The 18,050-nt window shown below is 43.2% G+C and overlaps 1 protein-coding gene across 15 annotated transcripts in view; it reads left to right on the forward strand.

The window, feature by feature from the left end:
* The first annotated feature begins 2,510 nt into the window (after positions 1–2,510).
* AGK (acylglycerol kinase) overlaps positions 2,511–18,050 on the forward strand; it is a 94,605-nt gene continuing 79,065 nt past the window's right edge. For 3 of the 15 annotated variants that reach the window (XR_012334123.1, XM_073810005.1, XM_073810015.1), the window contains exons 1-2: positions 2,700–3,048; positions 8,070–8,187. Coding sequence is in view for 13 of the 15 variants with exons in the window: in XM_073810005.1 (XP_073666106.1) it covers positions 8,087–8,187 (101 nt within the window). In the remaining 2 variants the exon portion in view is untranslated. Of the gene's footprint in view, positions 2,585–2,695; positions 3,049–3,809; positions 3,945–8,069; positions 8,188–18,050 lie in introns of those variants that run through there. The other 12 variants (XM_073810007.1, XM_073810016.1, XM_033863366.2 and 9 more) reach the window with 10 other exon arrangements.

Consider the following 18,050-nt stretch of genomic DNA (forward strand, 5'->3'; position numbering starts at 1 on the left):
AGCTTTGGGAGAGTCAAAGCTGTGACCTCCGTTTTGAACAGGGGATCTGAAATCTCATCCCAGCCCTGGTTCTTTGGCATCAGCCCTCTGTGAGTTAACGTTCCTGTCTCCTGTCTTCAGTGACCCTGGGGGGTGGATTGCGGAGGGGTCGGTACTCAGAATTCTCGCCCTGGCCGACTAGCACTCCATCCATGTGCACGGATGGCCTGCTCCCGGTGGGCTTGAAACTCTCAGCTCATCCCAGTTTTGCCAAATACATATTCTTCCTTCCAGGGTACCTGGTGGATCCCAGGGATTTTCTGGTTAGCTGGTAGTTGCTTGAGGTTTAGGCAGTGGCTACAGGAAAAAAACAAAAACAAAAACACCACAAGTATTTATTGAGTGTTAACTCTGTTCTATGTACTTTTCTAAAGGATTTACGTGTATGGACTCATTTACTCCTCATGACAATCCATTGAAGTAGATACAGTTATTATCATCATCATTATAGAAACTTAGGTACAAAGCAATGAAAGGTATTGTTCAACTCCCTCAGCTAGTATGTGGCAGAGCTGGAATTCCAGTCCAGGCACCTGGTTCCAAAGGTGCAAATACATTTACCTACTGGACAGTGCTGCCTTCCCGCACTGGCTAAGTGCAGTGTAAAGACCACACTAAATGCCCATCTGCAGCCTGGGCAGTGCTGTGCTCTCGTCCAATTGTGCCAATAAGTCACAGACCACAGAGGGAGGCCTCTTTTCACTGCCATAACACTATCCGCACCGTGTGCACAGATACACGGCCATGCTTGCACAGCTGTCCTCACAGGGGCGCTCACAGGCCAGCATGCACACGAGCACATTCAGCGTGGTCAGATCACATCCACACGTGATGCAGGTGTCCCAGCGAGACTGGATTCTGTTCTTTGTTGACCCTAAAGACAGAAATGAGTGTAGAGCTCCCTGTCACTGTGTAATCCAAAACAAAAATAAAATCAGCCCTAAAACAACAAGAAAAGATATGCATATATAAAAAGTATACATACACAAAATACACATCTATATATAAAGTATAGATATATATTTTAAGAAAAAGCTTCTTTCTATATTTCTTCATTTTCTGATTGGAAAATTATGGAAAATTCATTTAAGCCAAACTTTTCTCACTTTGCTGAAACCCTAAAGGTTAGTCTGCCCATTGGACCATGCAGCATCAAGTTGCAGATTTTTATAGCCTGCAGGCAAGGAGTTCAGCAACTCATTATCAAATGCAAATGTTTTAGATGGTTGGAAAAGGAGAGTTGAAAATAACTGTCTCTCATACCTAGAATATCACAACATCGTATAGCTAGAAGAGATTTTTTTTTTACGGTGATCCAGTCTCCTAATTGACAGGTGGAAGGGCTAGGAAGTTCACCCTACTGGTAGTGTGGGGTCCTGAGGATTAGAACCCGACCGAGTATGCTTTACTGCACCATAATCTCGTCGGTGGTTCTCATTTCTCTTAAAACATTCATCTGGGGGGGCGATAGTAAGGATGCGTGTCTTTATGCAGTAAATGGGGAAACTAGACTGCAAGCTGTATGAGGGCAGGGACAATGGGCGGGGGTGGGTGCTGCACAGGAGTGCATCCCCTGTGCCTAGCGCATGCGCAGCACTCAGCAAATGTTGGTTGATCCAATGATGGATGGGAGAAGAAAAGGAAGAAACCTTGACTGACTGGTATGGTCCCCACAGCACACGTGCGGGTGGGGGAACTGGTGGGAGGCGGACAGAGAATTAGAACTGCCCTCTGGTGGTCAGCATGGGCCCTGGCTTCTCTGCAGCTCTCTGGCTCTCTAGAATCTATTCGCTACACTGTGGCCAGAGGTGTTTAAAATGCAAACCAGATCAGGTCATTCCCCTGACTGAATCCTCTCAGGGTCTTCCCATCCCATTCCATATAACGTCTTCACCATGGCCCGTCTTGCCCACCCCTCCGGCTTCATCGCTACCTCTTATTGCTTAGTTGTCTCTGCTTCACTCACACTGGCCCCCGACTTGGTAAGCTGCCTCAGCCTTTACAGATTTTGCACTGGCCGTGCCCTCCTTCAGGTTCTCTTTTCCTCTGGATCTTTGCTTGACCTGCGCCTTCTCGCCTTCAGGTCTCAGGTTAATTGCCCCTTACTCGGAGAGGCCTAACTTAAAATAGTTCTCCCCCCACCCCACTCCTTTTCTATCACCTGTTTTCGTTTTCTTCGTGGTACATAGCACTACCTGAAATTGCCCTGTTCATTTAGTTATTCTCCGATTTAGTGCCAGGTCCTAAAACAGTGTTTGTCTCGGTAGGCTTTCCATAAAATATTGTTGAGCGACAGAGGGATGGATGATAAGGCTGAATGGATGAATAAATGAGCGATCGAAAACTGAAGGCACCGCCCCCCCCCACCCCCCCACACACACAGACACACCGGCGCGCCTCGGGCGGCCGCTGCAAACCGCACCCTCCTTGCGCGCCAGGAACCCGCTGCGGAACCCAAGGGCGGCGGCAGCGGTTTCCCTTCAAAGAGCAGGGGAATCTTGAGCGAGCACACAGGAAAGGCAGCTTGCGCGCTGGACCCGTCTTGGTGAGTGCTGCAGTGTCGGGGCGGGGAGCCGGGAGCGGGGCTCGGGGACCCCGCCCAGGCGGGCGGGGAGGGCCCCGGGGCGTGGGGTGGGCGTCGCGACCCGGGTGCGGGCGGAGGGTACGAGCGAGGGCCGGACGGAACCGCGCGGGGAGGGCTCCCTGCGGGGGGAGGGCTCCCTGCGGACGGCGGGGTTCCTGGTGCCGCTGCGGGAGGCTGGTGGCCTGGGGTCTAGCCCCAGAGCTGCCTTGAACTTGCGTGACCCTTACCCACTTCTCTTGGAGCTGGGGGGAGCGATTCAGCTAACTCATTTGCAAAATGGGGCGAATGGTTGCTGATCGCTTGATGGATTGGTTGATTGGTTCGTTCATTCCAGGTGCTTTACAAGGTTTTGTTTGCTAGAGATGCACAGACAGAACCTGCCCATTGTGGGGTCCCAAGTCTCGTGAGAAAAGCCCCGCCTCATGGTGAGGAGGGTCGAATACAATCAGAATTGGGGAGTTCTTGGGGAAAAAAACCCGAAACCCATGCATTTCGGACGAGACATGCAACAGTTATTTATCGAATGGCTATTATGTGCCACATTTTATTTTTTCAGTAGAAATTTAAGTTTTTACTGAGATTGGGGAATAAGAGTTCTGTTGGGTACTTAGAAGGCATATACACTGCTAGCTAATATATTACATATTTGATGATGACTTAAATCCGGAAAAATTTACAAGGTGCATCTATACCCCTCACAGATGTGAACTTTACAGCCAAATGAGTTAAGCAGAGCAGGTGTATCCTCATTTTACTAAGGAGGAAAGTGCATTCACAGCCCCATCAGATGTGATCTTCGCAGCCAAATGAGTTACGCAGAGCAGGTGTATCCTCATTTTACTAATGAGAACATAGAGACAGGTTAAATGATTTACCCAGGCTCTCACTGCCAGTAAGTAACAAAAGTAGGACTAGAATCTAGGCCTCAAGACCCTTGGACCAGCGCTCTTTCCACTACACTAGGTTGCCTGCATGTTTCCACAGTAGTTTTGTAATACGCAGACCCATTGACACAAAGGGAGTTCCAGTGGGTCATGGGTGGCCTTACAACAGACTCTTAACGACTGTTAGATTGTTCTCTAACTTCTGTCCTTGCCTTGGATATTTTACCTGTACTCCAACTTTATCTCCTTCACACTGATGAGTCCCAAATCTATATCTTCCATCCAGACAATTTCTCCTGGCTTCAGACTGCTAAGTCCAGACATTTGATTCATTGATCATTTCCATTGGCTGCCCCACAGGCATCTCAAACTCAATATCTCCAACACTTTTCTTCATGAACCTACAATCCAACTCTCATGATTGAAATCACTATTCAGTAAGTCGCCCAAGTACAAAACTGGCTTGGTTCCTCTTCTCTCACCTCCTATAATCAGTTGATCTCCAATGGCTGCTAGATTCTATTTTCTAAAGATCTGCCACATCTATCCTCTCTCTGTCTCCTTTGCTTCTTCCTTCGTTATGTGCCTAGAGATTGTGGTAGAACTTGCTACCGGCTCTCTGTAGCTTTTAGCTCAGCTTCTTCCAGCCCATTTTCCATTCTGCTACAAAGTGATCTTTCTGCAGTCCAAATGTGATCCTATCACTCACTTGCTTAAATCCCTTCAAGGTTTTTCATCATTTTCAATGTAACATCCAAAGTCTTTAGCGTGGAGTCAAGGTCCTTCCTGATCTTTTCTGAACCTCCCCGACCTTCCCCATCCTTTGTCTCCAGACTACTATTTCTCAAAGTGTGGTGCTGACCTCCACTAGAAGCATGGGAGTACTCATTAATAATGAAGATGATGATGCCAAAAACTCGACCTCTGTGCACTGGTGCCGAATTGAATCTTGGAGACAGAGTTTTGGGTGAAGTAGAAAAGAATAGCTTTATTGCTTTGCCAGGCAGAGAGGGACACAGCAGGCTCATGCCCTCAAAAACTGTGTGTCCCAACCCAGGGGGATTTGGGGAGGAGTTTTATAGCAATGGTTCAAGGGCGGGCTTGCTTATAAGGCTCAGGGTGTGCGCAGGGCCTGCGTTCCTTTAATCTGGCCTCAGGTGGTCTTCTGATGAGCTTCTGTGATTCTCGAGGTTATTCAGCTGTGACCTCTCTGAAATGAAGATCGCTTCCTCAAGTAGTTACCATCTTCCATTTGTTGGGGGTTTTAGTTCTGTGGAAGAGCTCAAAGATATTGTTATGTGTATCCCTTGAGGTGGAACCAGGACCCTGCCCCAAGGCTGCACTACTGTTTTTTGACTGTTCCTCCCTTGTCTCTGTATCCCTTCCCTTCCCTGATTAGCAACTGTTTGAACCTGCCCTTTGGAACTCGGAAAGTCTAGAAATGGGAGACACAGAAAGGCTTTTGTGCCCAGGAACCCCACAGGGTCCTGCTTGGTTTCACTAACAGCCCAACCAGAACAAGTCAGAGTCTCAGGGGGTAATGCCCAAGAATCTGCATTTTAACAAGTTTTACACTAGAGTTTGAGAGGCCTTGTTCTCACCTTCCATATTTACACTGCTCTTTATACCTGACTCCCCACCTGTGTTTCCCTGAACATACCTTGCTATCATTTATGCCTTTGTGCGCATCAGTCTCTTTAGCTTCTCATTTGGTATTCCTCATTCTCCAAGACCCAGGGTAAATGTCACGCCTTCTGGGAAGACTTCCCCCAGCCATGGACCACCGTGTCACCTCCAGTCTACACTGGGTCATTCTTGTGGCTTCTGACAGAGCCATGACTTACCCCTCAACATCCTTCCCACTGTATTACAATCATAAATTGTGTAATTGTTTTGCACTTGTGGGTTTAACAGTTGCCAGCACTTGAGAATAGAGGCTTGTGCTTCTCTGCCTAGCACCCAGCACAGAGTCCAGCATGCTGAATGAACGCGTGCTTTAGGGTGCGATGGGGAGGCATCTAATCATCACGTGTGCCTTTGGGTTCCTTTGTGTACCATCCTGGACTGTGGCTCTGATTCACAGGAAGGTGGGCTCCCTGGCACTGGCTTCATTGTTGCTGGTGATAAGGATGTGTCTGGCCTCGAGAGGAATTTTAAGCAATGGTAGTGTTAAAGAAAAAACTATGTAGTGACACTTGTTGAAGAAGGGTCAGGCAGACTTTACTCAAGGGTAGGGAGAGGCATCTGGGTGGATGTAGAGACCACTGCAGTGGTGGTCTTAGAGTGGGGGAAGGAGGTTGGACTCAACTCTGACTCCAACGAGGACAAATCGGGGTTTATAGCCAAGGGGCAGGGTGGGCTTCAGTGGATGGAAAATTACTAAGAGGGAACTTCAGGGTTAAGGGGAATTCTTGTTAGGCTGACTCAGTAGAGTTCTTGCTGAAGGCAGACCAGGGTGATAAGATATCCAGGGTGGTCAGATACCAACGGTGGAGGTGGGGGATTTTCACTAAACTAAGTGGGATTCTTGCTCAAACTGGATTCTACAAGGGCGGAGAGGGAAGCCCAAGCTAGGGCCTTGTCCAGCAGAGCTCAGAGGAGCCTGATTAAAGTTAGGTCAAGAAGAGAGTCTTCGTGGTTAAAGGGAGTAATAAAAGAACTAGAATCTTCACCAAAAGCTGAAGATTTTTTTTTCTTGGTCTGTTTACCTCATGCACACAAAGTCATAAAAATTTTCTGTATCTGTTTAGAAAATTTTATATTTATTTTTAGAAAATTTAGAAAATACATTGCAATTTAAGATGTAAAATAAATGTCACCCATTTTCTCACAATCAAGAGGGAATTCCTTAAAGTTTCTGTGTGTTTATTTATACTGGTATTTTTTTTTCATTTATATTCATGTTTGGACATAATTGGTAAATACCAATTCCATAAGGCTTTTTAATCCTGCTAATTTTACCTAACATTATATTTTTAGTTTTTTCCACATCAACAAAAATTCTTAGTGAAAAAAAATTTAATGTAGTGGGGGGAAAAGTGTTCCTTAACCTTCATAGGGTCCCTAGCTAGGTCTGGAAATTAGACTGACAAAGACTGATCAACAGGAGGAAAGCATACACGTTTACTCAATATGTTTTACATGATAACGAGAGCCTTCATAGAGAAATGAAGACCCAGGGAAACAGGCCCGAGTATTTTATTTTAGACAGTCGTGGAGGAGCGTGATAGGGTGAAGGGTGTGAGGTAATTAGAGCAAATGGGAAACAGCAAGGCCTGTGTGTTAGGATTCTTCTTGGCATCCCTTTTTCTTTGGAGACAAATGGATCCTTCCTGCTGGGTATAGGGCAGGCACCTCTCACTGGAGGGTTTTATGATCTGTTTCAGGGAAGAAGGGCAAGGTGGGCAGGTGGGCAGGGTGACCTTCCTGCTTCTGCCATTTCCCCGAACTCCTTCCTGTTAAAATATCCACTCTGCAAGGTGCCATAGTTTGGGGTAGCATGTCTTGAACCCCATCACATTCAACAGTTATTTACCGAATGGCTGTTATGTGCCAGGTTTTATTTTAGACACAGGGATACTGCAGCGACCAGACCAGTCAAAATCTTTACTCTCACGGAGTTTACATTCCAGGGGGGTAAGGTAATAAACAAACTAGCACATAAGGATCATCACAGGATAAGTGCTGTGACGAAAAGAAACAGAATAGGTTTATACGGTCGCTTTGTTTTTGAGTAAAGTTATGCTAGTTTGCCTTCCGTATAGGAGTGTGTGTCTATCTCATTTTGTCATCAGTGAGTATAATCATTTAAAAATTTTGGTAATTTTATAGGTGAATAGTGATAGTTCTTTGTAATTTGCATGTCTTTGATTACTCAGGAAGTTGAGCATTTTTACAGAGCTATGTGCATTTCCTCTTCATTGAGTTTTCTGTGAATGTTCTATTGAGGGCCTAGTGTTTTCTCCTATTTTGAATAATCCCTTTACATTACTAGTTTGATTACTAATTTGATGATATACACTTTATATATAATGGATAAGCAGACACTCTTTTTTTATTTTTCCTTTTTTTTTCTGGCCGTGCTGCATGGCTTGCGGGATCTTAGTTCCCCGACCAGGGATCGAGCCCAGGCCCTGGCAGTGAGAGTGCCGAGTCCTAACCACTGGACGGCCAGGGAATTCCCAGATAAGCAGATACTCTTAAATAGCGGTATAATGACTGTAAGGAGAAAGCAAAGACAGGACACCTAGAATTCCCTTCTTCTCTTCCTGCTTCTCTCCCCCTTCCTTCTAAGAAGAAGTGATGAGAGAAGAAAAAAGTGTAGTTTAGGTGGAAAGAAGTGAAGAAAGAAAGAAAGAAAGAAGGAAGGAAGGAAGGAAAGAAAGAAAGAGTAGGTGGGTGGGTGGGTGGGTGAGGAGATGAAGAAGGTGATGTAACTAGGAAGGAGAAGGAGGGAGGAAGGAAAACATGGAGAGGATGAAAGAACCGAAGACAGTCATAGGGACTCTGCACGATTCCCTTGGACAATTATATTTTTTTCTTTTCTGCCTCTACTAATCTAGCAAATCCCTAAGAGAAGATGACTGTGTTCTTTAAAACACTTCGAAATCATTGGAAAAAAACTACAGCTGGGATCTGCCTGATGACATGGGGAGGCCACTGGCTCTATGGAAAACACTGGTAAATATCTGACACCCCCCATACCCCCCACCTTCACATGCAACAACAAAACAGTTCAAAAGGGCCTACAGTTAAAATCTTGTTTAGCTGTGCTTGTCTCTGTAAAACAGTGTGTTGTAAAAGGAAAGCAAATGTTAAAACCTCAAAGACAAAGGCTTCTTGTTGTACCCAGTTCTGAAAGATGGAAACTGTATAGAGCTATTAACACTTGTACTTCAGTGGACACAGATTACTGCAGCGAGATCAAAACGGGGAGAAATTGAGGGCCGCCTAGAGAGAAACAAGGGACTTCCCTAGTAATAGTAGAGGGTTGGAACTCACACGTGTCCTTGGGTGGTCCTTCCGTTTTCCACTACGGTCTCTCGATCTCTAATAGTGCCCATTGCTAGACACTGAGTCTGCTACCTGCAACCCCTGTGATTTTCCTCATCTAACCCATTAGCAACAACAAAACTAATGAACCCATTAGTTCATTTAAATGAAACAGACTTTCAGACCTTTTGTTTGAATAAGGAATTCCAGGCAGTCTTGGGTTTTATTAGCCTTGCAGGTCTGTGGGGAGAAGAAGGTGCCAGAGGTCCTCTTCTGGATTCACATGGTAATAAGATTTAAATAAACAGCTTTTATATAAAAGTTATACAGATTACTAAGAGAGCCGATCAAATTGCAGTCTTTTGGGGATTCAGGGCTACGTCTTAAATATATAGCAACATTCTCTGACATCCGAGTGTCCCGAATAACTGCTTTGTTAAACAGAAAACTGAACAGGCTTTATAATGGAAGTCTCCACGTTGGAAAGGAGAGTCACACTGGTACTTCTGTGAACGTTCTCAGTTCACCACTATCAGAGATAATTTATGATGCTCATGGTGTCTACTTTTTGCAGGTGTGGAGAAGGTGGAACATTCCCCCCTTTTCTTTCTAAGTTTTCTCAAGGCTAAGCACTTGAATTCCATTAGCTAGCGTATAAAGAACAGACCTAAGAATCTTAAAATTTTAATATATAAAAAAGAGAAGGGCAGAGGAAATGTTTTAACAAATTGTGTACGGAGCATATAATGTTTGGCTTTTCCTCCCTTTTCAAACTATTGGGCTGGCCAAAAAGTACGTTCGGGTCTTTCCGTAACATTTTACGGCAAATTTGAGCCGTAACATTTAAGCCCTCGAGGAAAGGCTCCTTATACCTCCTGCCAGGGTAGGAACCAGGATTTCCTATTTAGGAGCACCCAGTCCAGGCCACAGCTGGCTTAAGGTGGGAGAACCTCCCACCTGCTGCGGATTATTGCCATTGCTACTGCTGGGTGAAGATGTGAGGAAATAACCGTGTCCCCTGTTCAGGATGTCTTTAAGGTACCATAATAATTTCTCGCCAGCGTAGTCTTGAGACTTTAAAAAAGGCCCATTAAGTTTGTGGCACGTCGGAGGCCTCATTCTCAGTTGGATCTGAAACAGCTTGAACTAGAAGTGTAGCAGGAGGCTGGAGGCATCATTTGCTCTGTCTCTACCCTTGACATTCAAGGTTACTGCTCAGAATGCAACCCCCCATTGTCCTGCATAGCTTCCTTTTCTCAGACTTCTCTCCGCATGCTCTGGTGCTATTTAGCACCCCTCCCTCCCCCTTTTAAAAAATTGTAAAAAAACAGTAAAAGAAAATTTACCACCTTGACCATTTTTAAGTGTACACTCAGTAGTGTTAAATATATTCATATTGCTGTACAGCAGATCTCTAGAACTTTTTCATCTTGCAAAATGGAAACTTTATCCCCACTGAATACAACTCCCCATTTCCTCCTCCCTCCAGCTCCTGGCAACCACCATTCTATTTTCTGTTTCCGTAAGTTTGACTGCTTTAGATACTTCGTATGAGTGGGATCATGTAGTACTTGTCTTTTGTAACTGGCTTATTTCATTTAGCATAATGTCCTTATGGTTCATTGATGTTGTAGCATATGGCAGGATTTCCTTCTTTTTTTAAGGCTGAATAATATTCCATTGTATGTATATACCACATTTCTTTATCTGTTTATATGTTGATGGACATTTGGGTTGCTTCCACCTCTTGGATATTGAGAATAATGCTACATTGAACTTGGGTGTGCAGATATGGCTGTAACATCCTGTTTTTAATTCTTTTGGGTATATACCCAGAAGTGGGATTGCTAGATCAGATGGTATTTCTATTTTAAAATTTTTGAGGAAACTCCATACTGTTTTCCATAGTGGCTGCACCATTTTGCAATCCCAATTTCTCCACATCCTTATCAACACTTGTTATTTTCTGGGGTTTTTTTTTTTTTTTTTTTGATATTGGCCATCCTAATGGGTGTGATATGGCATTCTGTGGTTTTCGTTTGCGTTTCTCTTAATGATTAGTGATACTGAGCATTTTTTCATATGTTTGCTGGCCATTTGTTTATCTTATTTGGAGAAATGTCTGTTCAAGTTTTTTGTCCATTAAAAAAAATCAGGTTATTTGTTGAGTTGTAGGAGTTCTTTAACCTTTTATGAGATACATGATTTGCAAATATTTTCTTCTATTCCATAGATTGACCTTTTTCTCTCTGTTGATTGTCCTTTGATGCACAGAAGTTTTTTTTTTTTTTTTGCGATACGTGGGCCTATCACTGCTGTGGCCTCTCCCGTCGCGGAGCACAGGCTCCGGACGCGCAGGCTCAGCGGCCATGGCTCACGGGCCCAGCCGCTCCGCGGCATGTGGGATCTTCCCGGACCGGGGCACAAACCCGTGTCCCCTAAATCGGCAGGCAGACTCTCAACCACTGTGCCACCAGGGAAGCCCCTACACAGAAGTTTTTAAGCTTGATGTAATTCCATTTGTCTGTTTTTGGTTTTGGTGTCACATCTAAGAAATCGTTGCCAAATCCAGTGTCAAAAGCCTTCCCCGCTATGTTTTTTTCCTAGGAGTTTTATAGTTTTAGGTCTTAGGTTTAGGTCTTTAATCCATTTCGAGTTCTTTCCCCAGTGTGTCTCCTAGGTGCCCTTGTCAAACATCATTTGATCATATATGTGAGAATTTATTTCTGGGCTCTCTGTTCTGTTCCACTGATCTATATGTTTATCTTTATGCCAGTATCATACTGTGCCACCAGGGAAGCCCAGTATGGACATTTTGACAATATTAAGCCTTCCAATCCATGAACATGGGATGTCTTTCCATTCATTTGTGTCTTCTTTAATTTCTTTCAGCAGTGTTTTATCATTTTTAGTATACAAGTCTTTCACCTCCTTGGTTAAAATATTTATTCCTAAATATTTTATTCTTTTCAGTGCTATTGTAAATGGGATTTAAAAAAATTTTTTCCCCTTTTTCTTGAATTATTTTATTTTTTATACAGCAGGTTCTTATTATTTATTTCATACACATCAGTGTATACATGTCAATCCCAATCTCTCAGTTCATCCCACCACCAGTACCCCTGCCCCTGCTTTCCCCCCTTGGTGTCCATACGTTTGTTCTGTACATCTGTGTCTCTATTTCTGCCTTGCAGACCAGTTCATCTGTACCGTTTTTCTAGATTCCACATATATGCATTAATATACGATACTTGTTTTTCTCTTTCTGACTTACTTCACTCTGTATGACAGTCTCTAGGTCCATCCACATCTCTACAAATGACCCAATTTTGTTCCTTTTTATGGCTGAGTAATATTCCATTGTATATATGTACCACATCTTCTTTATCCATTCGCCTGTCGATGGGCATTTAGGTTGCTTCCATGGCCTGGCTATTGTAAATAGTGCTGCAGTGAACATTGGGGTGCATGTGTCTTTTTGAATTATGTTTGTCTCTGGGTATATGCCCAGTAGTGGGATTGCTGGGTCATATGGTAGTTCTTCTATTTTTAGTTTTTTAAGGAACCTCCATTCTGTTCTCCATAGTGGCTGTATCAATTTACATTCCCACCAACAGTGCAAGAGACTTCTCTTTTCTCCACACCCTCTCCAGCATTTGTTGTTTGTAGATTTTCTGATGATGCACATTCTAACTGGTGTGAGGTGATACCTCATTGTACTTTTGATTTGCATTTCTCTAATAATTAGTGATGTTGAGCAGCTTTTCATGTGCTTCTTGGCCATCTGTCTGTCTTCTTTGGAGAAATGTCTATTTAGATCTTCTGCCCATTTTTTGATTGGGTTGCTTTTTCTTGACATAGAGCTGCATGAACTGTTTGTATATATTGGAGATTAATCCTTTGTCCGTTGATTCGTTTGCAAATATTTTCTCCCATTCTGAGGGTTGTCTTTTCGTCTTGTTTATAGTTTCCTTTGCTGTCCAAAACTTTTAAGTTTCATTAGGTCCCATTTGTTTATTTTTGTTTTTATTTCCATTACTCTAGGAGGTGGATCAAAAAAGATCTTGCTGTGATTTATGTCAAAGAGTGTTCTTCCTATGTTTTCATCGAAGAGTGTTATAGTGTCCAGTCTTATGTTTCGGTCTTTAATCCACTTTGAGTTTATTTTTGTGTATGGTGTTAGGGAGTGTTCTAATTTCATTCTTCTACATGTAGCTGTCCAGTTGTCCCAACACCATTTATTGAAGAGACTGTCTTTTCTCCATTGTATATCCTTGCCTCCTTTGTCATAGATTAGTTGACCATAGGTGCGTGGGTTTATCTCTGGGCTTTTTATCCTGTTCCGTAAATGGGATTTTTTTTTTAACTTCCTTTTTGAATTGTTCACTGTTAGTGTATAAAAACACAACTGGTTTTTGTGTTTGATTTTGTAAACTTTGCAAACTTTTGCAACTTTGCTGAATTTGTTTATTCTAATAGCTTATTTGTGTGGACTCTTTAGTGTTTTCTACATGTAAGGTCACATCATCTGCAAACAATTTTACTTCTTCCTTTCCAATTTGGATGCTTTTTATTTCTTTTTCTTGTCTAATTGCTCTGGCTAAGATTCCCAGTACTATGTTTAATAGAAGTGGCAAGAGTGGGCATCCTTCCCTTGTTCCTGATCTTTTTTTGTTTTTTGCGGTACGGGGCCCTCTCACTGTTGTGGCCTCTCCCGTTGCGGAGCACAGGCTCCGGATGCGCAGGCTCAGCGGCCATGGCTCACGGGCCCAGCCGCTCCGCGGCATGTGGGATCTTCCCAGACCGGGGCACGAACCCGTGTGCCCTGCATTGGCAGGCAGACTCTCAACCACTGTGCCACCAGGGAAGCCCTGTTCCTGATCTTTAAGGAAAAGCTTTCAGTCTTCTCTGTTGAATGTGATGTCAGCTGTGGGCTTATCATATATGTTCTTTGTTATGTTGAGGTAGTTTCCTTCTATTGTCTTTACAAAAAAAAATCCCAAACTTTTCACATAACAGTCCTCACATTATTTTTTATAATACTATTTTAGTTTTTTCCCTGCAAAAATCTTGCCCTGCAGCTGTCTTGAATAGAAGCTGCCCTCCTCTTCAGATGGGTTGTGAGGTGGGGTTGCCATTCTCCTAGCTCCTCGGTACCTATTCCAAACCATTACTCTTTCATCTTCTTATAAAAGTCTTTTCTCCTTTGAGGCTCATAATATCTGGCTATATTATAAAACCGTAAACCACCCAGCTTTCTGGGATCTCATCTACATTAGACTTAGGCTTTGGTGCCTGGCTTATCAATGTCCTTTTCTCTTTAAGAGAAAAGGGCATTGTTATCTTGTTATCTTTCTGAATGCCCTGAGTGTTTATGTGAACATCCCACCTAACAACACCTTGTCTTTCCTTTCCCTGACTTAATCTATTCCTGGGACTTTAATACTTTGCCCTCTTTCAACTCTCCCCATTCTCACTGGTTGAATGCTAAACCTTGTCATCACTTGTCCTTGTTCCACTTTTGAAAATGGAACTTAAGCATCTGACTCTCTCATTTCGCCCTTCTATTATTCCAGTTTTCTTCCTTTACTCCTCTTTTTCAGTGTTATCAAGACTTCTTGTCCCTTGGGCCCTCCATTTTCTTCCCAATCTATCACTCACCCCTGCCTTCTTCACTTTCTTCCTGTCCTAGATTCCTTGATTCAACACATCACACAATTCATCACAGTTTTTCGTATGTCCTCCCTGGCCTTTTCACTCTCTCATTTCCTCCTCCTATTTTAAGTTAAACTTTTTGAATAGGTTCTCTCTGCTTCCCTGCCTCCTACCCATTCTACATCCTGTGTGGTCTTCTTTTAAGTTAGTCGCACCAGTTTTATTACTCATCCTTTCTGACTGCTCAGCTTTAGACACCGTTGACTCTCCTTGAGACACCTTTTTTTCCCTTGGCTTCTGACTGCCAGGTATCTGTTTTCCCTCCTACTCCTCTGGCCATTCCTTCTCACCTTTTACTTCTCCCTTCTACTCAGGGGTTACAGCAGTAGTTCTCTAAGACTCTGCCCTAGGCCCTCTGCTCCCTTTATACCCTCTCCCTGTATGATCTCATCTGCTCGCAGTGGCTTTATTGTCAGCCGTAGGTAGACAGACGGCAGGTTTGTATTTCCATAGAGCCCTCTTCTGAGCTGCAGACCCATCTGTGCATTCGGCTGCTTGCTTAACTTGTCTCCTTGGTTGCTTCCTAGGTGCCTCAAACTCAACAGACTAAAAATAAAATCAAAAGCTTTCCTGTCAAACCGGTTCCTTCTCAGTGATTAGTACCACTCACCATCCAGTTTCCCAGACTAAAAATTTGAACGTGATCCTCCATTCGTCCTTCATCCTTATTTCCCACATTCAGGTTGTACGTTCTAAGTGATTTTACTTCTTTTGTATCACTTACTTTGTTCGATTTCTGTTGTCCTTCCTCACTGTTGCCGCCTTTGTGCTCACTACCATCATCTCTGGCCTGGATTCTTACTAAATGCTTTCTGACTGTTCTCCTTGTATCTACTCTTGCCTGTTTCTAATCTGTTTTGCACAGCACTGCCAGAGCAGTCTTTTAAAAATGCAAATTGCTATTGCTTTTAGACTCAAATCCCGAATTCTTACCAACTCTCCATGACTTGGCCCCATCTGTAGACAGCTGTAGCCCTGCCACACTCCGCACTTTGGCATGTAGAACTCTCAGGCCTTCCAAAGTGGCATGTCCTTTCTGTTTCAGGGTTCCTTAGAGGGCCTTCATACACGTTCCCTCCTGAAACTCTCTTCCCTTCTCTTCTTCCCCAGCCAACTACCATTTCTCCAGGTCTCAAATGTTACTTCTTCCCTGTCCCCTCCAGTCTTGGTTAGGCAGACTTTCTACATTTTCTCCATGGTATTGTGAACTTCTACATAATACTTATTACTATTATAGTTTTTTGTTCTGTGTGTTTTTTCTCTTATATTATAAGACTCTAAAGGCAGGGGCCCTGTTTGTCTTTCTTCGTGTTGTCCCCAAGACCCAGCACATAGAAGGTCCTTGAGACATATTGTATTTATGGAGGAAGGAACAAACAAGAGAATGAAAGTCTCAGAGGGCAAAATCTCAACCCTGTTGACCGGCCACTTGTGAATTCACAAACCCAGGCTGTTGAATCCTCCTGAAGAAAATGATACACTAAACCCATAGTCAGGTGACTCTTCCATTTTCACAAACTTATTTTGAAATAATCATGAATTTCCTCAGTTTCCTGCTTCACCTTCTCCATATTCATTCTTGGACAACCTTAACTCCTACTTCAAAAACAAAATAAAGAACACTGGGCAGTTACCCCTGCACACACATTCCTCTTCTTTTTGTCTCATTGGATGAGGTTGCCATCCTCCTGCCCAAGGCCGACCCCTCCAACCCTGATCTGCATCCCATTCTTCCTCCTTCATTGGTTATCCTTTTCCTCGCTTGTATCTTGAATCTCATCCTTCCTACTTCTTTCCCCCTATTTGTCAAACTCTTCCTAGCTTAACGTGTCGTCTCAGCTGTGGGTCCCCGTTTATTTACTGCTCTCTCTCTTCCATTTGTACCATTCTTGAGATCTTGCCTCACACTTGCAGCCTCTACCTCCACTTTAGAGTAAGCTTAGTAAAATCTGGTTTTGTTCCCATGATTTGATTGACCCTGTTCTTGACGAGGTCGTTAATAGCCTCTTAGTTGTTAAATGAAGTGGATACTTTCAGTCCCTATCTGCCACATTTGATTCTCTTTGATCATCTCCTCTTCAGTTACCTTTAGGGTGTCTTTTTGTTCTGCTTGTCCCTTAAAGGTTGGTGTCCCAGGTCCTATCCTCATTCTGTAGACTTCTTAGGTGATCATAACTACACTAGGGTTTTCAGGTGTGGTACTTAAGATTTCAGAGTCATAATGCTTTTTAGTCCATGTCTTGCTTCTCTTGACATCCTATGTGAGTCGTGTCCCTGGAGTTGTACCATGCAGCCAGCCAGCAGAATATTCTTTCTAAAAGAGAACTCTGATCATGTCACTGTTCTACTGACAACCTGTAAGTGACTCTCCATTGCCTGGAAGAAAAAGACCCAACTGCTTAGCATGGCATAAAAGGCCCTTCATGATCCTGCCTTGTCTTCCTCTCAGCTTTTTTCTGATTCCTTTTCATCCTCCCTCCATCACCCTTACACTCAACCTCTATGTTCCAGAAGTCTTTAGAAAAAGACCTGTTTCCTGTTGTCCCTCTCTCTCCCTTTGCTTGTGTTCTTCCCCCAACCTGGAACACTTGCTCTTCTTCACCTGGCCAACAGCTCAAAAATGTCACAAAGCTGTGTTAATGGTGGCATTATTAGAATAAGAGGAAAGGAAAACAACCTGTGTTAAATAATTACGCTGTACCTGGTGCTGGGCTAGTTGTTGCCGTGTGCATACATGGTCTCATTTAATCCTCAAAATAGCCCTGTGAGAGAGGTAATGTTATTCCCATATATAAATGAGGAAACTGAGGCTCAGAGAAATTAGTAGCTTGTCTAAAGTCATATTTCTGCTTACTGGTGAAACTGGGATTTGGACCCAGGTTAATCATGTTCTAAATCCTATGTACTTTCATTGCTGCTGACAACTTTGAAAAATAAAGCTCACTTTAATATATAAATCCTGCTGTAATTATTAAATGACATTAACTTTTAAATGCCTTTCATAAAACTTTATTAGAACTGTTCTATTATGTTCTCGTTTCATTTTTCACTGGATAGAATAAAGCTCCTTTATTAAATAGAACACATTTATTAGCATTTAGTAGAGACAAGGTGAAAACTGGACACATCTGCCCAGGGACCAGAGCCCTCGTTTCAGAACCTCCCGGGTGCTCTTGGTTGTTCTTTCGTGCTCTCAGCTGTTCTCTGTGGGCCTTTCATATACTGGTCTGACTCCCCTTCTCCTTTTCTCCCTTTTACTCACTGTTCTTTCCCTTTCACTCTGCCTTTCACTTTTCTACCCCCCCCTTTTCTTAGCTTCCTTACCTGTTTGCAATTTATAGATGAGTACATTTATTTTTCCTCTATTCTACGAAAGTCTTCAAACATACAGCAAACTCGAAAGAATTTTACAGTAAACACCTGCCTACCTACTACTTGGATTCTAGATTTTACTGTATTTGCTTCATCACTTATCATCCGTCCATCCTCCTCTCAGTCTTACTTTTTGATGCATTTCCAAGTATTAATAATTTGTCGACATCAGTGTACTTCCACCTGAATACTTGACCATGCATATCAGTAATCAGAGCTCAGTATTTGCTTATAGTGTTTTTTCCCTTACTATGAAATTTACATGCAATGAAATATACAAATCTTAAGCCTGCTTTCACTGTGTTTTGTCAGATGCACACACCTGTGTAACCCAGACTCCTAGTAAGATAGAGAGCGCTGCCACCCCTCCAGACGTTTTCCTCATGTCCCTTCGTAGTCAATCCCTGTCCCCCACACTCTGAGGCAAGCATTGTTCTGTTTTTTTCCCCACCATAGATTCTTTT

The sequence above is a fragment of the Tursiops truncatus genome, chromosome 9 (genome assembly GCF_011762595.2).
Source record: "Tursiops truncatus isolate mTurTru1 chromosome 9, mTurTru1.mat.Y, whole genome shotgun sequence".
Taxonomy (NCBI): Eukaryota; Metazoa; Chordata; class Mammalia; order Artiodactyla; family Delphinidae; genus Tursiops; species Tursiops truncatus.